This window comes from Natator depressus, chromosome 3, assembly GCF_965152275.1.
Source record: "Natator depressus isolate rNatDep1 chromosome 3, rNatDep2.hap1, whole genome shotgun sequence".
NCBI lineage: Eukaryota > Metazoa > Chordata > Testudines > Cheloniidae > Natator > Natator depressus.
This window is the reverse complement of record NC_134236.1, coordinates 126,837,101-126,859,323: the sequence shown is the minus strand read 5'-3', so window position 1 is coordinate 126,859,323 and position 22,223 is coordinate 126,837,101. Positions and strand designations below refer to the sequence as shown.

At 43.6% G+C, this 22,223-nt stretch overlaps 1 protein-coding gene across 5 annotated transcripts in view; it reads right to left on the bottom strand.

Moving 5' to 3' along the window:
- LOC141985052 (centrosomal P4.1-associated protein-like) overlaps window positions 1–22,223 on the bottom strand; it is a 66,420-nt gene that overhangs the window by 5,861 nt on the left and 38,336 nt on the right. For 4 of the 5 annotated variants that reach the window (XR_012638864.1, XM_074948765.1, XM_074948767.1 and 1 more), the window contains 10 exons: window positions 20,707–22,162; window positions 17,853–17,979; window positions 13,813–13,978; window positions 8,102–8,317; window positions 6,809–6,955; window positions 4,551–4,709; window positions 4,106–4,217; window positions 3,701–3,807; window positions 3,247–3,402; window positions 933–1,037 (listed from right to left, as the gene is read on the bottom strand). Coding sequence is in view for 4 of the 5 variants with exons in the window: in XM_074948765.1 (XP_074804866.1) it covers window positions 933–1,037; window positions 3,247–3,402; window positions 3,701–3,807; window positions 4,106–4,217; window positions 4,551–4,709; window positions 6,809–6,955; window positions 8,102–8,317; window positions 13,813–13,978; window positions 17,853–17,979; window positions 20,707–22,162 (2,751 nt within the window). In the remaining variant the exon portion in view is untranslated. The remainder of the gene's footprint in view (window positions 1–932; window positions 1,038–3,246; window positions 3,403–3,700; window positions 3,808–4,105; window positions 4,218–4,550; window positions 4,710–6,808; window positions 6,956–8,101; window positions 8,318–13,812; window positions 13,979–17,852; window positions 17,980–20,706; window positions 22,163–22,223) is intronic. The other variant, XM_074948766.1, reaches the window with a different exon arrangement.

Below are 22,223 nucleotides of genomic sequence, written 5' to 3'. Positions count from 1 at the left end.
GCCATAACATCTCTCTATCCCATTTCTCTAGCGCTCCCTGTCCCCCACAAAAAACAAGCCCAGAACTCTTGACTTTATGAGCTGAAAGAAGTGGTGAAAATGCTTAATCTTTTCATGATTGTTTTCCTTTCCAGATGCAGAACTACAGGTCCTGCATTTGCTACTTCTGTGAGAAGGAACTGTGACAGGTATAGGCTGCCAGAGCCCATCTTAATAATAACTGTGAAGAGTTGGTGGTCTCTGGCCAGTCCCCACCAGCCAGGCAGTATCTACATCACAGAAACTCCCATTAAAACAACTGGCATTAATTGACACCCTCATTGGTAGCATTTGCAGAGAGGCCTAGGACTGAATGGACATGAGGAATGAACTAATGTCTCATGCCTTAAGCCCTGGTGTTTGCCAGAAAACTGACCCATAGCTGACAATGGGTCCCCACTAAATTAGTGTTGAAAACAGTTTAATAGGACAAGACTGTTTGTAGCAATGTTACACAGGAGTTGGCGGGAGCCTGGGTGCAAGTCTCAACCACACTTCCTGTAATGGCATTGGAAAGAGGGCTGCCCAATCCATGCAAGCAGTTAAACACCACACCTAGGTAGCACTTTTTCATCAGTAGATGGTAGCTGTCATTATCTCCAGTTTACAAATGGGGTAACTGAAGCAGACAGGATAAGTGACTTGCCAAAGGTCACATGGTGAATCAGTGGTGGAGCTGGGAACAGAATCCAGGTGTCTGGATTCAGAGCCCGTTAGTTAATCAAATTTCCCATAACATATGGTGTGATCTTTACATTTTTGCTTTCCTGTGGAAAAGGGAAACTTCTCTTACAAAACGTTCTCTAGAGCCTGTGTAACAGTAATTCATAGCCATATCAGGGATCCTACTGGTCACCTCTTTTCTACCCTTACATCTGTGTAAGGTCCCTTACCTTGCCATCTGCATACTCTATTTTTTCTCGCACCTCCTCATCACTCTTTTTGCTTTCTTCATATAGTGAAGATCTTCTGGATAATGTTGATTTTGGAAGAAAATTCTACAGAAACATTACAGTCCCTGTTATATTGTTACATGAACATAGAGTTTTGCTAATATTTTTGCTAATTTTAATCAACTCTGCCAAAAATATGGTAATCAGGAGAGCATTACTATGGGAGACAAGCACGGCACAGAAGGGTGAGACACAGGGCCCTGTTCTCATTTACATGGAGGCCCCTCCAGGCTGCTCTGGCTGCATAAAATGGCCTTAAGTTATATTTACACCCACGGTGTAAAGGGCCCTCAGTGTAAGTGAGAATCAGGCCCACAGTGTCCAGACCCATCCTGAACCAATATTAGCTACAATCAGCGAGTGTGCGTGCTTTGTTTTGGAGGCAGAAATCCAATGGAACAAAAAGTCTTTCTCCTGGCAGGGTAGTAACCCATTCAGGTGAGCAACACAAGAGGGAAACAGTCAACTGAAGACAGTTGGTGAGTTAGGGTGTGAGAGTGAGCTAGCACCCAAAATCACAGAGCCTCTCAGTTCCAGCTAGCAAGGGGGTCACAAGAATATCCTGATCTGGTGTGTTCTGGTTCACCAAAGAATGTCACATGAGGTCTTAAATGAAAGCGAGGGTCACATTGGCCATTGATACCTCTGTGAAATGGATGTGCAGATACTATGTAAGGAGTTACATATCTATGCTAAAAATATGTTCTTAGATTCCGTATTACAGCAGAGGTGGAGAAACAGGTGTCCTGTCAAAAAAAAAGATATTTATTCACCTGTTTCTCTGTTGCATGTAAGTTAAGCATCATAAGCTAACACAATGGAAGCACATTTACATATGAAATCAACAGGGAGACATGAAATCAACAGGAAAGAGCACACAGGAAAAGCAAGTGATGGGTTATCCCATCTCAGAGTATAGACAATGAACTTTGGAGATATAGGTAGAAGGCAAAAGGTAGCAACCTGCACCTAGGAAGTAAACAGGTAGTGTGTTTACATTCATGAAAACGGGACCTTAACAAGCCTTGGCTGAAGACGCTGAAAAAGGCTTTGGGTGAGATAAACTAGACAGGAGGTTAACCTAATAGTTAAGTTTAGTCTCTAGAAAGCATGTCATGATTTTGTTTTATATATCACCCTTTTGTTCCATTATCCTTACTCACTATCTCTTGAACCTTTGATAATAAACTTCTTGTTCTCACTATACATAAAACTCAGTGATGAGGTATTAAACAAGGTGCTGATTCTGAGTTGAATCATACAAGTTGGTGTGTACACTGTTCCCCTGGGGACTGCAGCCCTGATATTTTTGAGAGTGTTCAGTGGAGAAGGGGCTGGATGCTACAGGGCAAATGCTTCAAAGGAGTTCAGGGACTGGGGTGCACCTACTGTTAAGCTGCAAGGCAAAGGAAGGGCTGGCACAGCCCAGAGGAGAGGGCTTGGGTGGCTAACAGGCTGGAGCTATCAGGTTGCTGATACCCATTTTAAGCACAAGGAAGTCTCCCTCTCACTGGAGGCGGGGTGGGGGTAACAAGGTGACCCACAATCCTGGGGACCCCGAGAACTGTCACAGTATTCCAGAAGCTGTGCACCCTCTCTGCAGCTCCTTAGCAATGCCTCTGCCCTCCCTGCCAACATAAGGGCCTCCGTCACCTTTTGTATTATTCATGCTTCCTCGGTGGCATTTTCACCAGTGGTTCCCCTTCTCTCTGAATTTAACTGTCTTCCATTCCCCATTTCTTCCAAATCCAGATTTCCTAACTGTGGCCCAGAACACTTTGGGGTTTTCTCTGCTGCCTGCCAATGTATGCCAAGATATCTTCAAAGGGCCAGAGTGCTGTTTTTGCAGCAAAGCCTTCTGGGGCACATTAGCAATGTCAGGCAATGACAGAAAACACGTACTCTGAAGACAGCTGTGGCAACAAAACCGTAGGTAAAAAAATATTTAGTTTTGCTTAAGCTTTGCACTGCAGCTATGAGCAGTCCCAAGTCTTGCAGAGAGAACAATCCGGCTTCCTACCCCAACAAGGTCATATGCATTTTCATCAGGCAACAGAAGGCAAGGCCTGAACTAACATTAACCCAGGAAAGATATGTGATGTAGGAAAGGAGGCTGCAATGGAGGGTTCTGTTGCCCCAGGTGTATTTTATTTTGCTTGGATTGATGAAACAACATTTCAGGGCACGGTTGCATGGCTGGAGCTACGGGTGTCGAAGATCAGTACGTGAGCCAGTATCTAGAATTAGCTCAAACCTTTGCTTCAGCATCCAGTAAAGCACAAAAACCTTCTGCTGCTGGTTTGCTGCCACTTGGGATTATGCTGTTTCTCCTGGAGAGTGTCACAGAGGCAGTTTGATCCCAAGGTTTAAGTGATTTTTCAGTCATTTTAAGGCACAGATTCTCTTTCTCCTGTGTCAAGATGAAAATATTAAATTGCAACGTAAACCTCCTTAAGACAAATCGTTATAAAGGGCTATTTTCACAGAGAAACATACCATGGGATTTGTAAGATGTCGGTATATCGTTTTAAGTACAATCAGCACCAACAGATGGGAGGAAAAATGAAGCAGGCTGAATATTTGGCCCCATGAAGACAATGGTAATTTTGCCAATGACTTAAATGGGACTAGGATTTAGCTCTGTGTCTGTGAAAGCTGAAGTATAAATCTTGCTGGATGATTAAATATATCTATATGGATAAATTTACCTGTGTTTCCTCATTGTTACTGCAGGATGCAGAGCTACAAACATCATCGCTCTGGTTGCGAAAGAGGACTGTGTCCTCTGAACTACCTGAGGTGGATGAAAATCTGCCTACAGGGTGTGGAAAGAAAAACAGATTCAAAAGGTCAGTGCAGGCCTAGGAAAGTGCCCAGTCATACAACTGCCCTGGTGTTGTTTCAGAGTCCATTTAAAAAATACTGACTTTCAGATTCATGCAACACGTTGCTTATTGCCGCAATAATATCATTTTCGTTGACAGCAACACTTGGTGCTGCCTCCTCCTGGAGCAAAAGAAAGAAGCTGTACACTCACCTGCAGACCACTGCTGACAGGTGGAAAGTTCCACAAATCATAGCCATAAAAATGTAGGGCTTGCAGGAAATCTTACCTTTTATGTAAGAAGATGAGTTGGTTTCCTTAGACACAGTCAAGTGTGAGACGGGAAGTACAGGTGACTTCCTGCCATAGGTTCTTTGTTCATTATGAGATTGACGCATAACCTAAAACAAAATTTTAGACAAATATACAGTCCTACCATCTCTGTAACTTGGCAATTCTCAGTGTATGAATGGTCAGGTGTGAACTTCTCCTGGGCTGTCAAGAAATGAAACTTGTACCATAAATAACCGATATGGTATCTACAATTTGTTTCTATTCAACTGTCTACCTCTCCCCCAACATAAGCATATTGCTTGTTATCTTAGACTGTAAACTCTTTAGGGCAGCACGTGTCATAATGGATCCATGATCCCAACCAGCGCCTCTGAGCAATATCATAATATAAACAGTAAATAATCATAACAATCAGAATAGTTGCACTATTAACTAGTTACCTTCTCTGGCTCAAATGGTGTTAATCTTCCTTGATGGGATGTTCTCCTGCCAGTGGGTGTTGTACTTCTACTATGAAAGTGATAGGATGGTGTCTTTTCTCTGGGTTCCCTGGTTACTGATTTCAAAGACTCGGTCCTTTGCACTGTACTCTTCATTGCCTGAAATGCATTCAATATTTTTGCGTTAAATATATACTGTCATGTTAAAAAAAATCACACTGAAGTCATTCTGTAAAAGTAGCAAAAATAATTTGCTTATTTCAAAAATGTTAGATTTTTTTTTAAATTTACTTTTCACTATTTTTGCTGTTTGTTTACTTTTCACCTTTCTCTCTCTGCTTGGAAAATGGAAGTGGATAAGCCACTTTCACTTTTGTTTCTAAGCAGTTTCATTTTCTGGTTCTTGTGAAGCTGGAAAAACCCTGTGAAAGGTTGCAATCACAGCAGCAGGATGTTCACATATTAAGCACTTATAGATTCATAGGGTGAAATCTGGCCCTACTGAAGTGAATGGCAAAACTCCCATTGACATCACCGGGGCCAAGATTTAACTCACAGTTTTTAAGGCCAGACGGAGCCATAACAATTGCCTTGGGTAAAATTTTTCAAAAGCCCTTATGTGACTTTGGAGCCGAAGTCTCATTTTCAAAAATGCCATAGGCATCCAGGAGCTAAAGTCCCACTGACTTTCAGTGTGACTCAGAAGCAGTGCTAGCGCATTGGAGGCCCTAAGCAGGAATATTTTGCCCGCCCCCAACACATAATAAAAAGCGAAAGGGGGCACCCTTGAGCTGCTCGGGCCCTAAACAATTGCTTAGTCTGCTTATGCCTAGCACCAGCTCTGATGTGACTTAGTCTCTTTTGAAAAGGGGATTTAGGATCCCAAGTCTCTTAGGTGCTTCTGAAAATTGAATCCCGACTCTGACCTCATACGTAACACAGACCATAGAATTTCACCCAGTAATTCCTGCATCAGCTCATAGCTTCTAGTTGAACTAGAGCATATTGTTTAGAAAGACACCAAGTCTTGAGGACAAACATCCAATCTAGGCCACCCCATTCAAAAGTGGGGAAATGACAAGCTAATAGTTCACACACAATATAAATGCTGCCCCGTTGTGTCTGTGCACATTACACAATACGGTCGTTATTCACCTGATCACATTTTACTTCACAAATAATAGAATATAGAATTTTAAGGGTTTTTTCCTAAAATCTTCCTGACATCTCTATTCACGTTGCACAGTAACCTCATTTCACAAGTAACTGCCTTTTACATGTTTTTAAATTCCAAGTTAGTTCAGTGACTGGGCAGGCAAATGCGGTAATTGCTGCAGCTACTGTGGGAAGTAGCTTCCAGTCCGTCCCTGGATGTTAGAACGTATTTGTGTCTTGAGATCATTAACTGCAGAGACAGGAGGAATCTCAGTTCATCTGACCGACAAGGCACAGATTTAGACTAGGTATAAAAAAAAGGCAGGGGAAAGATTATTATTGGGATGTTCAAATGGAGACAAAACAAAAAGTTACAACTTGAAGCCAGGAGGAGGAAAATTCTAACTAGATATTTAGAAGAGCAGTCAAAGGGCTATCAATATGAGCCCAGTGCTCCACTCATTATGGTCAAATGGGAGTTTTGCCATTGATTTGATGGGAAGTAGGATTAGGTCTGATGTGCACTAAAGAGAAATTGGGTTTCACACTTCGGGTCAAATTCTGTGTGGTCTCTTTTGTAATTATGCAAGGCCTGAAACAGTGAAAATACTGGATTTCAGCTTTGCAGAGACAAGGCTGCAGAGAGCTCATGAAAGGAGACTTCAGAGCCTCCCGTGTGCCGTGGTGCAATTCTCTAGTGTCTCTCTCTTCAGGGCCAAAGAGTCAGGAAGGGTTTGGGGAAGGGGAAGCTGGAAGAGTGGGTGGGGCAAGACTACTAGATCCTCACACTGTGCAAATTCAAGGGCCAAAACCATGCATTGGGGCAGGGGCACAGTACGCTGTGATAACTACAAATAGGCAATTCAGTTATGCTTAAAATAGGAGACAGATGATTGTCTCACACCAGTATGGAGTTAGGAAGAGTGCAAGGAAAACTTTACTACTGACTCACAACAGGGGGCCATGTAGAAAAGGTGACCCCACATATCTGGACACTTTGATTTACATACATTTTGGTCCCAGAAATCATTCTCTAAAATAAGTCTCATGTTAAACTGTGGAAATGTGCCTGTTTGCAATAAGGACCCGAATTTTGTCCATACTTTCATATTCACATCCCTGGGGGGGTGTTTCTCCACTGGCGTTTTCCTCCCCACCGGAGTGGTGCTGCGACTCTTCTGGCTATCTCGCAATGGCCTTTCTTTTAGGTTAGCCAGAGATGATGTCCCTCTCAAAATAGCTTCTGAAACCTAATGGAGAATTTATGATAAACAAAGCAATGGTTTAGCCGTCACATCTAACAGAACCAGTCACTTCATCTTGTACCTGGTGAAAAAACTCAAACCAAACCTTCACATTGGCTGAGGTAACAAGGCAATATGACATAAATACACAGCTAGCGACTGTTCAGTCAGCTAGACCACAGGAGGGTGGGCAGGAGCAGGTGGCACCTGTTTCCCCCCAAGCAAAGAGATCAATACGGCATGGAAATCCCTCACTAGGTGCCTGGAGTTGGAAAACTTAATGGCTCTGATAGGAGATAAAACAGAATCACCCTAAGTTTATACACAAAGGACTAGATCCCCAATCTGGTCAAGTTATGCTTCTCTGAGCCTGGGGCTAGCCAGGGACAGGATGGTCCCCAGCATAAGTTACAGCAGCCTCAGGGTCATGTCCCATATACAGCGCCCTTATGCCACCTGAGGATTCTCCAGCCCAGAGGGAATCTTCAGAGGCTGAAAGCCCAGCCTTTATGGCTCTTTTGCACCACCAGAGTAGGCCAACACAGGTGGAGTGGGGGCCAGAATCTAGACCAAAATGTCCAGTGTATTTTGCCTTCCCTAGCTCTTGCTTTGCTTGGGATTGTTATACAGTTTTGCTCTACACTGGTGTCCTTTATGTTGCATACAGCACAGCTGGAATCATCTTTGTGTGTGACCTTCACTATGCATAAGAAGAAGCGTCATCAGAAGTAACAGGCAGATTTCAGTCAAGTTAAAAATCAAAATTAAATTTGAATATGGGATTACATTTTCTGAAGTAGCCTAAGGGAGTTAGGGGCTTAATTTTCATTAATGCTATATTAAAATTACATTAAAATATATAAAGATTATTTACCATTTCCCTTACTTTATCAAGTGAAATTGGTGGTTCCAGGTACCTTGTAAAGAAGAATAGAGTTACTGTCATTTACAAAGGGAAAGATGGTCCAGTGGTTAGGGTACTAGCCTAGGACTGGTTATTTCCCTGAGAATAATTGGCTAAGAGGGAGAGAGAGTATGCACATGCACTCCTGAATCTGAAGAAATCTCAAAGCTTTGAATTGCTCTGACATTGGTATACCAGACACTTCCACTGCTCAGACAACCACCCACAGACAACAGATCCTTCAGTACCGGGGTTTCTGATTTTCTGCTTATGAAATCCACAGCTCCAGATTTCTTTTCTGCTTCCAGCCTCTGATGCTCTGAAACTCTGAGCTCATCTCGAAGCTCCAGGTTCTGTTTGGTCAGCATCTCAATCTGATTTTTTAGCTTGCCATGGGCAGCCTGCCAGCGGGACTCATTTCTCCTGAACTCCTCCTGGAGCCCTGCAATCTGCTGTTTTAACATCTGTTATTAGAGAAAGGCATATAACATTAGTGCACCAGTCCAGACGAGGAAAGCGCATCTCATGCTTTTGGAAAGATGCAAGAAATCTGTTGTTTTGCTTAAAGCTTTATTGAAACTTTTCATTATGACATAAACGCACACAAAACAAAATCACACAAGATCTACCAAAATACACAGCAATAAACAAAACAGACAACAACAAAAAATCCATGCTGCAGAAGAGCCAGAGAAAAGGAGCCTAAGAAAAAGGAGTAGCTATTAGCCCCCTACAGTATTTAAGGTGTACTGACAAGCATCTACAGCAGTGAGATATTCAGCCAACAACGGATGATTTTAGAAATGCTGAACACCCACTGTAAATGAAGTCAGTTGAAGTTGCAGGTGATCAATGCCTTTCAAAATCAGGCCCTAACATTCCAACCATCAAGGAGCATCTCGCTGTGTTTACATAAAAAAAAAAAAAAAAAAAAAGACAGATTTTCTCTAAGTGGTTTGGACTGATGGAACAATCTGACTGATTCAGCTTCTGATCCTAATGAGTCTAGAACATCCACAACGCTTGCTGACGTCAATGACAACTCAAGCTTGGATGTCTTTCTAAAACACATGCTGAGCTCAAACAGAAGTTATGGGCTTGATGCAGAGATTAGTAGATGACATGAGGTTCTTGGGCCTGTGTTATGCAGGAGGTCAGCCTAAATGATCATAATGGTCCCTTCTGATCCTAAAATAAAAATCTATGAATCTATGACCAAGCCATTTTAGAAACACATTTAAGCATATGTCTCCTTAGACATTCACTGCCCCTTTATTAACCCTGCACCTTTAAATGTAAAGGAGTGGATGAGCAAAGATCTCAAGCCTTTCCTTTGCTCAGAGAGAACTACACCTAAGGCTTAATTGTAATCTGTCATTTTGACAAATAGGGAGGAACTGATTGAGAATTTGAAAGTGGAAGGCAGCTTGGGTGAAAGTGATCATGAAATGATAGAGTTCATGATTCTAAGGAATGGTAGGAGGGAGAACAGCAAAATAAAGACAATGGATTTCAAGAAGGCAGACTTCAGCAAAATCAGGGAGTTGGTAGGTAAGATCCCATGGGAAGCAAGTCTAACGGGAAAAACAATAGAAGACAGTTCGCAGTTTTTCAAAGAGACATTATTAAGGGCACAAGAGAAAACTATCCCACTGCGTAGGAAAGATAGGAAGTATGGCAATAGATCACCCTGGCTTAACCAGGAGATCTTCAATGTTCTTAAAATAAATAAAGAGCCCTACAAAAATTGGAAACTAGGTCAAATTACAAATGATGAATATAAACAAATAACACAAGTATGCAGGGACAAAATTAGAAAGGCCAAAGTACAAAACAAGATCAAACTAGCTGGAGACATAAAGGGTAACAAGAAAATATTCTGCAAATACACTAGAAGGAAGAGGAAGACCAAGGACAGGGTAGGCCCGTTTCTCAATTCAGGGTGTGGGGGGGAAATAATAACAGAAAATATGGAAATGGCAGAGGTGCTTAATGACTTATTTGTTTCAGTTTTCACCAAGAAGGTTGGTGGTGATTGGACGTCTAACATAGTGAATGCCAGTGAAAATGAGGTAGGATCAGAAGAGGCTAAAATAGGGAAAGAACAAGTTAAAAATTATTTGGACAAATTAGATGTCCTCAAATCACCAGGCCCTAATGAAATGCATCCTAAAATACTCAAGGAGCTGACTGAGGAGATATCTGAGCCATTAGCGATTATTTTAGAAAAGTCATGGAAGACGGGAGAGATTCCAGAAGAATGGAAAAGGGCAAATATAGTGCCAATCTATAAAAAGGGAAATAAGAACAACCCAGGGAATTACAGACCAGTCATCTTAACTTCTGTACTCAGATAATGGAGCAAATAATTAAGCAAACATCTAGAAGATAACAAGGTGGTAAGTAACGATCAGCATGGATCTGTAAAAAACAAATCATGTCAAACCAACCTGATAGCTTTCTTTGACAGGGTAACAAGCCTTGTGGATGGGGGGAAGCGGTAGACGTGGTATATCTTGACTTTAGTAAAGCTTTTCATACTGTCTCGCATGACCCTCTCATAAACAAACTAGGGAAATGCAACTTAGATGGAGCTACTATAAGGTGGGTGCAAAACTTGTTGGAAAACTGTTCCCAAAGAGTAGTTACCAGTGGTTCATAGTCATGCTGGAAGGGCATAATGAGAGGGGACCCACAGGGATCAGTTCTGGGTCCGGTTCTGTTCAATATCTTCATCAACGATTTAGATAATGGCATCCAGAATACACTTATAAAGTTTGTGCACGATAAGCTGAGAGGGGTTGCAAGTGCTTTGGAGGCTAGGATTATAATCAGGGGTGAAAGTAAGTCGAGTGATTTACCGTTATGCTGGGGCCAGCTCTGGCCCCCGGAAGGGGCGGGGCCCAGGGCAGAAGGGGTGGGGCCGATGGGGTCAGAGCCAGCCCCAGCCACCCTGTAAGGTAAGTGCCCCCCGTCCTCCTCCTCCTCCTGCTACACCTCTCCCCCACCAGGGTAGCAGCGGCAGCTCGGGGCTCCTGGGGCTATTTAAAGGGCCCGGGGCTCCTCTGCTTCTACTGCCCCTTCCTTTAATTAGCCGCCAGACCCCTGGGGAAGCGGCGGGGCTCCAGCGGCTATTAAAGGACCGGGGCGGCAGAGGCACCTGGAGCCCTGGCCCTTTAAATAGCCCCTGGACCCCCGCTACCCCAGGGCTCTGGGGGCTATTTAAAGGGCCTGCGGCTCCCCTGCTTCTACTGCCCCAGTCCTTTAAATAGCCGCTGGAGCCCTGGAGTAGCGGTGGCAGGGCTCCGGCAGCTATTTAAAGGACTGGGGCAGTAGAAGCAGGGGAGCGGCGGGCCCTTTAAATAGCTGTCAGAGCCCCGCAACCGCTACCCCAGGGCTCCAGCAGCGGGGCTCTGGAGGCCATTTAAAGGGCCTGGGGCTCCGGCCACTGCTGGGAGCCCCAGGCCCTTTAAACTGCCCTCTGAGGAAGCTGGGCTGCCCCAGTACGGTGCACCGGCTCTTGCCGGTACACCGTATCGGGGCGTTATAGTAGGGGGTTATAGTGTACCACTGTAATCTGGGGTTATAGTGGACCACAAACTAAACATGAGTCGACAGTGTAACGCTGTTGCAAAAAAAGCAAACATCGTTCTGGGATGTATTAGCAGGAGTGTTGTAAGCAAGACATGAGAAGTAATTCTTCCCCTCTACTCTGCACTGATTAGGCCTCAACTGGAGTATTGTGTCCAGTTCTGGGTGCCACATTTCAGGAAGGATGTGCACAAATTGGAGAGAGTCCACAGAAGAGCAACAAAAATGATTAAAGGTCTAGAAAACATGACCTATGAGGGAAGATTGAAAAAAATGGGTTTGTTTAGTCTGGAAAAGAGAAGACTGAGAAGGGACATGATAACAGTTTTCAAGTATGTAAAAGGTTGTTACAAGGAGGAAGAAAAATTGTTCTTCTTAACCTCTGAGGACAGGACAAGAAGCAATGGGCTAAAAGTGCACCAAGGGAGGTTTAAGTTGGACATTAGGAAAAACTTCCTAACTGTCAAGGTGCTTAAGAACTGGAATAAATTGCCTAGGCAGGTTGTGGAGCCTCCATCATTGGAGATTTTTAAGAGCAGGTTAGACAAGCTCCTGTCAGGGATGGTCTAGATAATACTTAGTCCTGCCACGAGTGCAGAGGACTGGATTAGATGACCTCTCGAGGACCCTTCCACTTCTATGATCCTATGATTTTTGCTTGCACTAAGTGGTTTTGCATTCGTTCTTTGTGTATTTCCAGACAAATTGAACTGTATATTTTAAATTCTTGACCCTTTAGAACAAAACCCTGCAAACCCCAACCCCCAACACTAGCAAAGGCAATGAGGAAAAGCAGCAGTTTTCCCATCCTCCCTCTCCTGTCTCTTCATCCTCTGCCTCCTTTCTTCCTTCAACCACATAATTCTTTTTTCTTCTGCAACTTCACCATGAATAGCACATTGTCGGGTAGTGAAATTGCGATTTACCGCTTCATCTGCCAAACGTGGGACACTCCTCCAAACTGAGGTGGACATAAGAAAGCTATTTATTTATATATTTATGCACCCACCATTATGGCACTGGGGCACTTGATGTACATTGACAGGCTTGATCCTGCCCAAGGACAGGTGTGTCTTGTTGCTTGTATAAAAGCAGAAGGTGAAAAGTGATGAGCAGGCAAAGACAGCAGGGGTACCTGATCTTGCAAGAATGAGTGATGTTGTGCGCCCGCTACGTTACTAATGTAAGGCATTTGACTTAATCTTGCATGCAGTGTTGTTGTGGCCGTGCTGGTCCCAGGATAGTGGCGAGATGAGATGGGTGAGGTAATATCTTTAGTAGAGAAGTTGGACAATCTTGAGAAGTTGGTCCAATAAAATATATTACCTCAACCACCTTGTGTCTCTTAATCCTGCATGATCTTGTAATTGAAAAGATAGCACTATATAAAATCAATGTAGCCCCTATTAAATGGATTAAAAACTGATTAATTGATAGATCTCAAAAATTAATTGTAAATGGGGAATCACCATCCAGTGAGGTGTTTGTAGTGGATTCCCAGTGGAATTTGTTCTTGGCCCAGTGCTATTCAATATTTTTATAAAAGCATTGCTGGTAAAATTTACAGATGACACCAAAATTGGTGGTGTGGTAAATAATTATAGGAACACGTCAGTTATAGAGAGTGATCTTAGCAAGCTGAACTCATTTGAACAACAAGTATTTTAACTGAGCCAAATGCAAAATCATGCGTTTAGGAACAAAGAATGTAGGTCATACTTTCAAGATAATGGACTGTATCCTGGAATGCACTGGCAAAGAAAAGGACTTGGTAGATAACCAATTAAACATTAGATCCCAGTGCAGTGCTCTAGCTAAAAGGGAAAATGTGATTCTTGGATGTATAAGCAGGGGAATATCAAATAGGAATAGGCAGCTGGTATTACCTCTGTGTATGGGATTGATGAGACCATTACTGAAATGCTCTGTCAGTTCTGGAGTCCACATTTCAAAGAGGATATTGAAAAATTGAAAAGGATTCAGAAAAGATCCCCAAGAATGATTTGAGGTCTGGAAATCATGTTTTATTGGGAGAGACTTAACTCAGTCTAGTTAGTATATCTAAGAGGAGTTTAAGAGGTGAATTGATTATGGTCTACAAATACTTACGTAGGGAAGTAATTTCTAAATCTAGCAGAAAAAGGCATAATGCTATCCAATAGCTGGAAACAGAAGCTAGACAAATTCAGACTGGAAATAAGTTGTAAATTTTTAACAGTGAGGGTAATTCACCAGTGGAACAATTTATCTCAAAGCATGGTGGATTCTCCATGATTTGAGGAGCAATTCTCATATCCATTCTAGGAGGGACTACAAACTGATCTGTAAAATCACATTTTCTTTTTCCCCTTCTTTATACACTGCTTACTTGTATTTCTTCTGATTTTACTTCCTCTCTAGTGACTCTAGCTGCTGTTGAGTACTTCTTAAATTCAACCTTTTCTTTCTGCGATGTGTGAATGTGGTCTCTCTTATATTCTTCTAAGCGATTAAGTTCTTGAGCCTTGCTGGTCTCAAGCTGATCCATTCGTGTTCTGTTCAAAAGGTAAATTGGGGATTATGAAGCTGATGTAACGAATGTAGGTTGAATCCTGTCTTTGGATGTGTATCCAGGATTCCCAGATTTAGGGCTTGATTTTCATAGGTCTCGGGCATTCACAGCAGACACTGAAGTCAAGGGGAGCTATAGGTACTCAGCACCTCTGAAAAAATCAGGTCCTTAATCACTGAGAGTCTCAGGTGCGCACAGTTTCAGCTGTAGCCCTCTATGCAGCATGAGGTCACACTGTGCAGAGGACACCAGACAGAATCATCCTACAGGCCAGATCTGACCCATGGGCCACCAGTTGGACCATGTTTTTTAATTCTGGGCCATGCAATGCATGCGTTGCATACTTAGACGGCACACCATTGATCGCAACCTGGAGCAGTTGTGCTTGAGAGGAGAGAGAGGACACAGGTGGCTTCTTCCTCACACATACCCATGCAAGGTGCACGGTTGGAGACTCAGCTTCCGGAAGCCCTAGCTGCCCCAGAGTGAGAATGGCTGTAGACCTTATGTGCCAGTTAGTGGACGGGGAGCTGTTGGGAATGCTTGCTACAGGTATGGCAAGTTCAAGTGCCCAATGTACAATCTTAGCACCTAGGAGACATTTTGCTATTCCAATCCTAAAGCCTCTAGATGCTAGCACTGGGACAGGGCATGTTTTCCCCCACTGGAGCTCCAGGCTGTAAGTCCCTAACAGAGCCCAGAATGTAGCATATTTGTATGAACTGAAATCAGTGTTTGGCCCAAACGCTGACCCCATTTTTGGAATATATTATCATATCATTTGTTAGTCTCATAGGCAGGCACTTGAGGCAGCAGTGAGGTGCTTAAGAGCATTCACCTCACTAGCTGGGCCTGTCACTGCAGAGGGTTCTCTAATGTACAAAATGGAAACTAACACTGACATTAAGAGACCCATGGGTCCCCTCCTCCTGCTGCCCGAAGGAGGGTGCCACTGCAGGAGAGATCTTTACGGTTGAGTCATTTGGAGTTAATTCATTGGTTCCTTTTTTAAAAAATGAGCCCTTACGGTATTCTGGGTTCATGAATGTTAAAAGTAATACATCTCCCCAGTAACCAATTAACACCTCACTCCAACATCTAGTAGGAGTAATAAATACAACACCCCTGCTTATGCCCATCCTATCCCTGCCCCTTGTGAGAACAGAAGCGTTACCCAGAAAGTCGTCAAAGTTGGACCACAACAGGAAGCAACTGCACTGCAAATGCCCTACTTTCTTGGCTAGACCAGGGAGCAATTAGTTCCAGCATCTCAACTGATTTCATCTGCTGCAGAATCACCCAAAGAGACCAGAGGTGTTTCAGTTAGGGTTGACCCCAACCTTTTAGAGGCCTTATACAATAGATTAAAACCAAAGCCTTGAATTGCACATGGAAGTGAATTGGCAGCCAGTGCACATCACAGATGTAAAGTGCTCCCTGTAGAATACACTGCCTACAAAGCAGACCTCCATGTTTCATGCAAACTGAAGTTCTCACAAGGTCTTCAGCTGTAGCCCCATGTAAAGCACATTGCAATGACCCAATCGTGAACTGATAAAGACCCTGGTGTTGGAAGCAAAATCCACAGCCAGGCGAAAACCTCTAAGCTAAACGGAGGGAAAAAGCACCCATGATCGCTGTTGCTACCTGGACATCCAGAAGCTGCTGTAGATCCAACAAGAACTGCAGGTTATATGTCACAAACGGCAGGCAAACTCCCCAGAAATAATCTTCGCCAAATCTCCTTACGGCTTCCCACAGCCAATAGGAATTACCTCAGTTCTGTCTGGGGGGAGTCTGAGCCTAATAGCTCCCATCTCTGCCCCAGTCTCCCATTAGGCACTGTGTACATGCCAAATTCTAAACTCAGAGAATTTTCACCCTCCAGTCTGCACTTCTCATGCCTGCAGAGGCCTAAGGTAAAAAATGCGTTTGGAAACCAGAGAATGGACAGAAGCCTGGACAGGTCCAGGCATGCCAGCTGACTCTCTCAACAGGGCTCTTATTGCTTCCACCAGGCAAAAAAGTCAACATGGTATAACGGAAGAGCTATATCACTGTGGTTACCAGCCAGAGCTCCTGATGTGCTCACTAGTTTAAAAATACAAGAGCCAGATCCTGAGCTAGTGTAAATCATTGTGAGATCATTGACATCAATGGATCTAAGCGAGTTTACCCCAGCTGAGGATCTGGCCCACAAACTGGAAAGAAGAAATGAAAAGGTCTACACTACACAGCATGCCATCTATGGATTTGTAGATAAACACCTTTGTGAAAATGGTAGAGTCAACTACAACTAACTCCACAAAAACGCTGTCAACAACACTGTTTTTAGGGCCAACGCTGTTATTAGATGCCAAAGCACTATACTCAGTAAGACAAACCCACCAGAGGGCACTATCTATCTACAGGAGCAGAGTACAGTGCTGTCTGGGAAAGTATTGCATTAACTCTGCATGGAAACATCACTTAGCAACCAAAGGTAACACCAGTATGTAACTCTGGAAAAACTGGAGCCTAATTTCTTTGACTGCTTTTTTAGATGTTAAACATAAACAGCCCAAATCCACACGCTCTCACACACAGAACTCCTATTGCAGTCCATTGGAGATCAGCCTGCAGGATGCTTTGGGGATCAGACCCAGAAAAAGATCTTTATTGAAGCAATTTTTAATAAATGCAAAGTATTTTGAGCAAGGCTAGCTAAGGAAAAATATAGCACACTGTAATTCTGAAAGGACTTGATCCTAAGCTCTTTGAAATCAATGGGAGTGAACATACAAAAGTGTAAACTTTTGGTTTGGTTTGGGGGCGCATTCAGTTTGCAACATGTATTTTTTTTTAAAGGAATGCAAAAAAAAAAAATCTAAATCAAGAAATTACTCTTACTTTACATAAGAAAAAAAATATTCTCATACCGAGTAAGAAATAGAAAGAACACAGTAATATCAAAAAAAGGAGTTTGTATTACAATAGATATATGCAAAAAGAAAAGGAGGACTTGTGGCACCTTAGAGACTAACCAATTTATTTGAGCATAAGCTTTTGTAAGCTACAGCTCACTTCATCGGATGCATATAGATATACGGTAAGTGTAGGTTCTAACAGATTTCAGACATGTTTTAAAAAAAAATTCACACTGGGTTTGAATTTAACCAGGCTACGATTTTATTACAGGCACGCCAATGGCTACCGGGTGCCTACAGTTGAGATGGTGCCCTTATTCCAAACCCCTGTTTTCAAACATAATTTTCTTCAAAATATTACATTTTTGACTGAAATTTTTCCTGCTTGATCTCAACCAAGTAGAAAATTGTTTGAATTATGCAAACAAACATTTTACAGCTATGCAATTTTACAGCTGCTTTACTGCACTTTGATTATTTACAAATCAGCTCTTTTGAAACTTTAAGCTCGGCACATCCATAGTTACAAATACATCCTTTACCTGGTTTGGATAACTACCACGATATAAAGGTGGGTAAATCTAAATGTGACATAGGGATGATAACTAGGTTGGGCCTGATCTTCTGAGCTGGGAAGTGCCCCCAGCTCACAGTGACTTCAGGATGCTCAGCAACTTGTACAGAGTATTCAGCATTTCACAAGATCCAAGCCCTAAAACTCGTCATCTGGCCATAGGTTTCAAATCTGTGTGCCCTCTTGTTAGTCAGCTACATCCATATTTGGACACCCACATAAATGGCCTGATTTTCAGAGCACCCACAGATCCCACTGAAATGAGGCCACTTCAGTAGGATTTAACAACCTAGCTTTCGGAATCCAAGGCTGAAAATATTGGCCGTAATGCATGGTCAGCTAGATTCGTTCTGCATGCCATGGGATGGTTTACTTACCTGAGCAAATGCCTTGCTTTCTCTTGTTCTTCTTTCATCCTCACTAGAAGAGGGGTTTCTCCATGATATATACCAACCTCCTTTTCCAATTCCTCTAACTTGTCAGTAAGCCTTCTCTGAGCTGCTTCTATGAAGACAATCATGTTAGTACATATAACTTCTGTGTGTTCATGAAAATAGTCCACGTATTTAACTACAGTAGAATTGCACAGACCAGGAAAATGTAAATTTCTCTGCTATATCCATCATTAGACATTAACATCTTGGGGCCCAATCCTGAAACTATTCACTATACAGCATAATGCTTACTAGTGCAAATCAAGCACTACACCTGGCAGGAAGTGTGATGGATTGGGGGCTCTTTCTGGGCCAGGGTATAAATTCTATTTTGGTTTTTGTTAATGTCACGCTGTATTTCAACCTCCATTTTGAATGTAACTTTTGAAGTGGCTTTGAGCATCCATTTTGAAGCAGGAACCTGGCAGCTAGTGAAGAGTCTGTGTCTGAGGAGGTGTGATAAAGCAATCAAGGGCCATCAACACTGAATGGCTCTACTCCAGTGGAACAATTAATTATTATTAATTATTTGTATTACTGTAGTTTCTCTACTAGTAGGATCACTGACACTGAACGACTCTCTGCCCAGACATTCCTTATATAAGACATTCTTTCTCTAAGCCTGTGTTTCCTTGCTTTCCTGCCATGTTGTCCCCAAAGTGTGTAACTAGAAAAACCACAGCTCCTACATCCAAGAATGGAACCAAGTGGGGGAACGTGTATAAGCAACAAGGAGCTCAGGCACTAGTTCCTGGGTCTAGGCAATCAGACTGCGAAGTTCCACTGCCCAAGAAGAGGGTTAGACATAGGATCTGCAACTGGGAATGTGCCTGAGCTAGGAACAGTGACTATCCACTCCTCATATCCAGATCCCGGGAGCGTATTAGTATGTGGGATTCAGTGATTGGATCCAATCACAACAGACGAGAGTCCATCCAGAGAGTGGGACTGGACCAGGTTGTGACGGTAGGATCAGGCTCTTGGTTACTGTAAATCCAGTTGGAATTCACCCCAGTTAAGTAAAAGGTGCGGCACCAAAAACTTTCTAATGCAGAACAGAGGAGCCTCTCAGAACTTTCACTTGGACAGCAAACCGACCCAGAGGGGAAAGGAGACTGAACATGGTGGAAGCACAGTAATAAATAAATAGATAGTTAACTTCCACTCAACCCCAGAAAATAAGTAACTAAATTGCATTGGCATGTGGTATTTTTATAATTTTAGGAATTGCAGCCCTCGGCTTCCATGGGTCCAATGAACCAGAAACCACAGGGCAGGCTCTTTTTCTGCCACTGGAGTTCCACGTATTGTCGTTATCGCTCAAACGGAAACAGAAAAATCCCTCCTGAAAACCCACTTCCTCCGCAAGGCTCTCCCCACATTAAGAGGAAATGTAAGAGGATCAAATAAAATATAAGATTAAATCGAGTTTGTAAGGTAACTCTCCCCTCTGCTTCTTCCAGTGCATCCTGCTTTTTCTTGTGGGGTGAATGTCTCCTATAGTGAAAACTCTTCAGGGCAGAGGCTGTCTTCCTGTCTATGTCTTGCACAGTGCCAAGCACATTTGCCTGTGCTTAATAGCAACATGAATTAATTACAAAATGAGAGATGTGATGTTGGCATCTGAGCACATGACCAGGAACCAGGATATAACAGGCCATAACTTCACTGACGATTCACCAGGGATGAATTTGACCCCCCCCCAGCTTTAATCCCAGATCTCACACCATCTGCCATTCTGGCCTTGCATGTGTCACTTAAACTCTCTCTCAGTTTCTCCATCCCTAAAATGGCAGCAACTCAACTTTGGTGCCAACTCTGAGTGCGGTGAGGATGAATTAACAATTTGTAAAGTGCTGTGAAGATGTGAAGCATTATGCAGGCTAAGCAACCACACCTACACACCCACACCAAAACAGTATTAAATTATATTCAGTTAGTAGTAGGTGGGCTCAGTCCAGCTCCTAGTGCACAGTTGCTCTCGTCATGAAACCAGTTACAAGTGGCACTGATAGACATCCTTGTTGGCAGTCTCTGCAAAGAGGCCAAGACTAGAATAGGCATATAGACTGAACTATCCCCTCAGCCCCAATGGGAGCCTGTTTTTTCTAGGTCAGGGCTGAGGAATGTTGGCATGGTGGTTGGCATGGCATGGGATGGGACATGCACTAATGGAACATGTGGTGCAAGTACGGCGGTACGGTCTGGTACGCCGTACCAGTAAGATATTTATAGCCGGTACTCTGTACCAGAAATACATAGGAGCAGAACATGGCTGCTGGGTGGCCCTACACCCACAGCTCCTCCGGCATGGCTGTACCACCTCCATCCTCACCCCCAGCCCTTCCATGCAGCTGCATCTCCTTTCTGCGGTCTGTACAGCAGCCCTGTCGGAGGACAGGGCTGGGGGCAGTACAGCCGTGCTGGAGGAGCTGCCAGGTGGCCTCACATTCTGCTCCTTTCGCCTGTGGTTCCGGAGAGCCCTGTGGTTCAGAAGTCTCCGGCGCAGCGGGAGGAGGACAGAGGCCCACCCCCCCCAGGTAACGTGGGTTGGATCATGGGGAGGGGAGAGTGCCGGGAAAGTGCGGGGCCCTCGGCTGGGGTGGGGCAGGGAGGAGTCACATGGGGGGGTCACGTGCCCCCCCCTTTAGCTGGTGCCCCTCTTTGTGTCCCTCCCATGAGTGCAGCGTACAGGTAAGAGATGAATTCTACTTGCACCCCTTGTGTAGAATCATTATAAACCAAGAAAAATTCAACTGCTGCTGACATCGGGACAGAAGTTTTGCTTAGCCCTTACCTATCATACCCAGAACCGGTTTTCTTTGTGTCTTCTCCTCTGCAAAGGTGTCTTTAATTTTGAACGCAGGGAACAGGCTGGCCACCAGATCACATGTTGAGGGTGATGACTGCAGATCTACATTTTTAACATCCCCGACGTTACTCTCACTCCTTGTCTCAGGCTCTCTTCCACCTCTCGTAGATCTTGGGGGACAAAAGGGAGACTTTCGAAGAGAAGAGCAAGACTTGTTTCCTTTCAATCTGGCAACCCCGTTACCAGACTCACTGCTGCTTGTGCTGAGAGAGAGACCCTGCTTGCCTTTTATCGCTTGAGCACCCAGTTTCTTTGGAGGTGGCTTGGTGTGCTTTTTCAGGGCCAGCTCTTCTGCTCCACTGGGCTCATCACTAGCATAATCAGCATCAGAGAGATCCAAATTTTTGTCTGTGCGACCTACTTTCTGAGGCACGTGCGTTGTGGGAGTCCGAGAGCAGTAAGATTTGGGGTCATTCTCACTGTCAGTGGACGTGCAGCCTGACCCACTGGACAAAAGTTGAGCATTCCACTTGTTGGTAGCACTTCTACTGCTTTGCCACTCTTGCTGGTGGCCGATAGGTGTGATGTTCTTTTTCCTGTCCATGCCTTGAGTTGATTTGTGGGTAACTTTCATTATTCTGTCATTAACCATCTTAAACCCAGTGGTGGGTCCTCTTTGGCTCTCTGCGCTTTTGCTCACAGTGTACTCTTCATTGTGGCAACTGCTAATTCCTTTCACACCTGGTGTGAATTTGAGGCCTGTGCTCCAATCCATCTGCTTGGTTTGGCTTCCTTCAAAATTCTGAAGCTTAGAAGCTTCTTGAAGGATTTCCAAGGGCTTTTCTGCTATCTGAGTTAGATTGCCCTTCCCACACTGATCCACAATATCTAGGTCCTTTTGAACTGTAGACTCCGTGGAATGTTTGTCTGCATTGTCTGAATGTCCTAGAGAATCAGTACTTTGAGCTTTATTTTTCTCATCTATTTGTAGCTTCATTTCAGTAATTTGTTCCTGACACGGCTGCAGGAGTTCAGCCCAGTTCATCTGCAGTGGTACAACAGGATCCTCCTTTGCACACTCTTCTCCACCACCTCCTTCTCCTCTTTCGTCTGGGCATTGCTCAGGATCTCTTGCCTTACTGTCAATATGAGCCTTTATTTCACTCACGGAGATAGTGCAATCTGTATTCTTTTCATTAGAGACCAACACCGTGGGGCTGCTGACCCGTCGATGTGAACGATTTAAATGTTTCCCCAACTGTAATTTTCCTGCATCCTGTTGGCAAGACAAAGAGAAGAGATTCTGGCAATCAAAACTAACTCTTCTGGGATGTTTGGCTTGTTCTTTCGCAAGGTTCTCTTTATTTTTTTCAAGCCTTGCAATGCCTTCTCCACGTTTCAGGAAAGATTTCCGAGGGGTCATTTTAGCCTCACAGAAGTTCTGCAAATACCAAAAATTATGTTTAAATTATGAGACATTCTTCAAAAATGGAGAGAGAAAT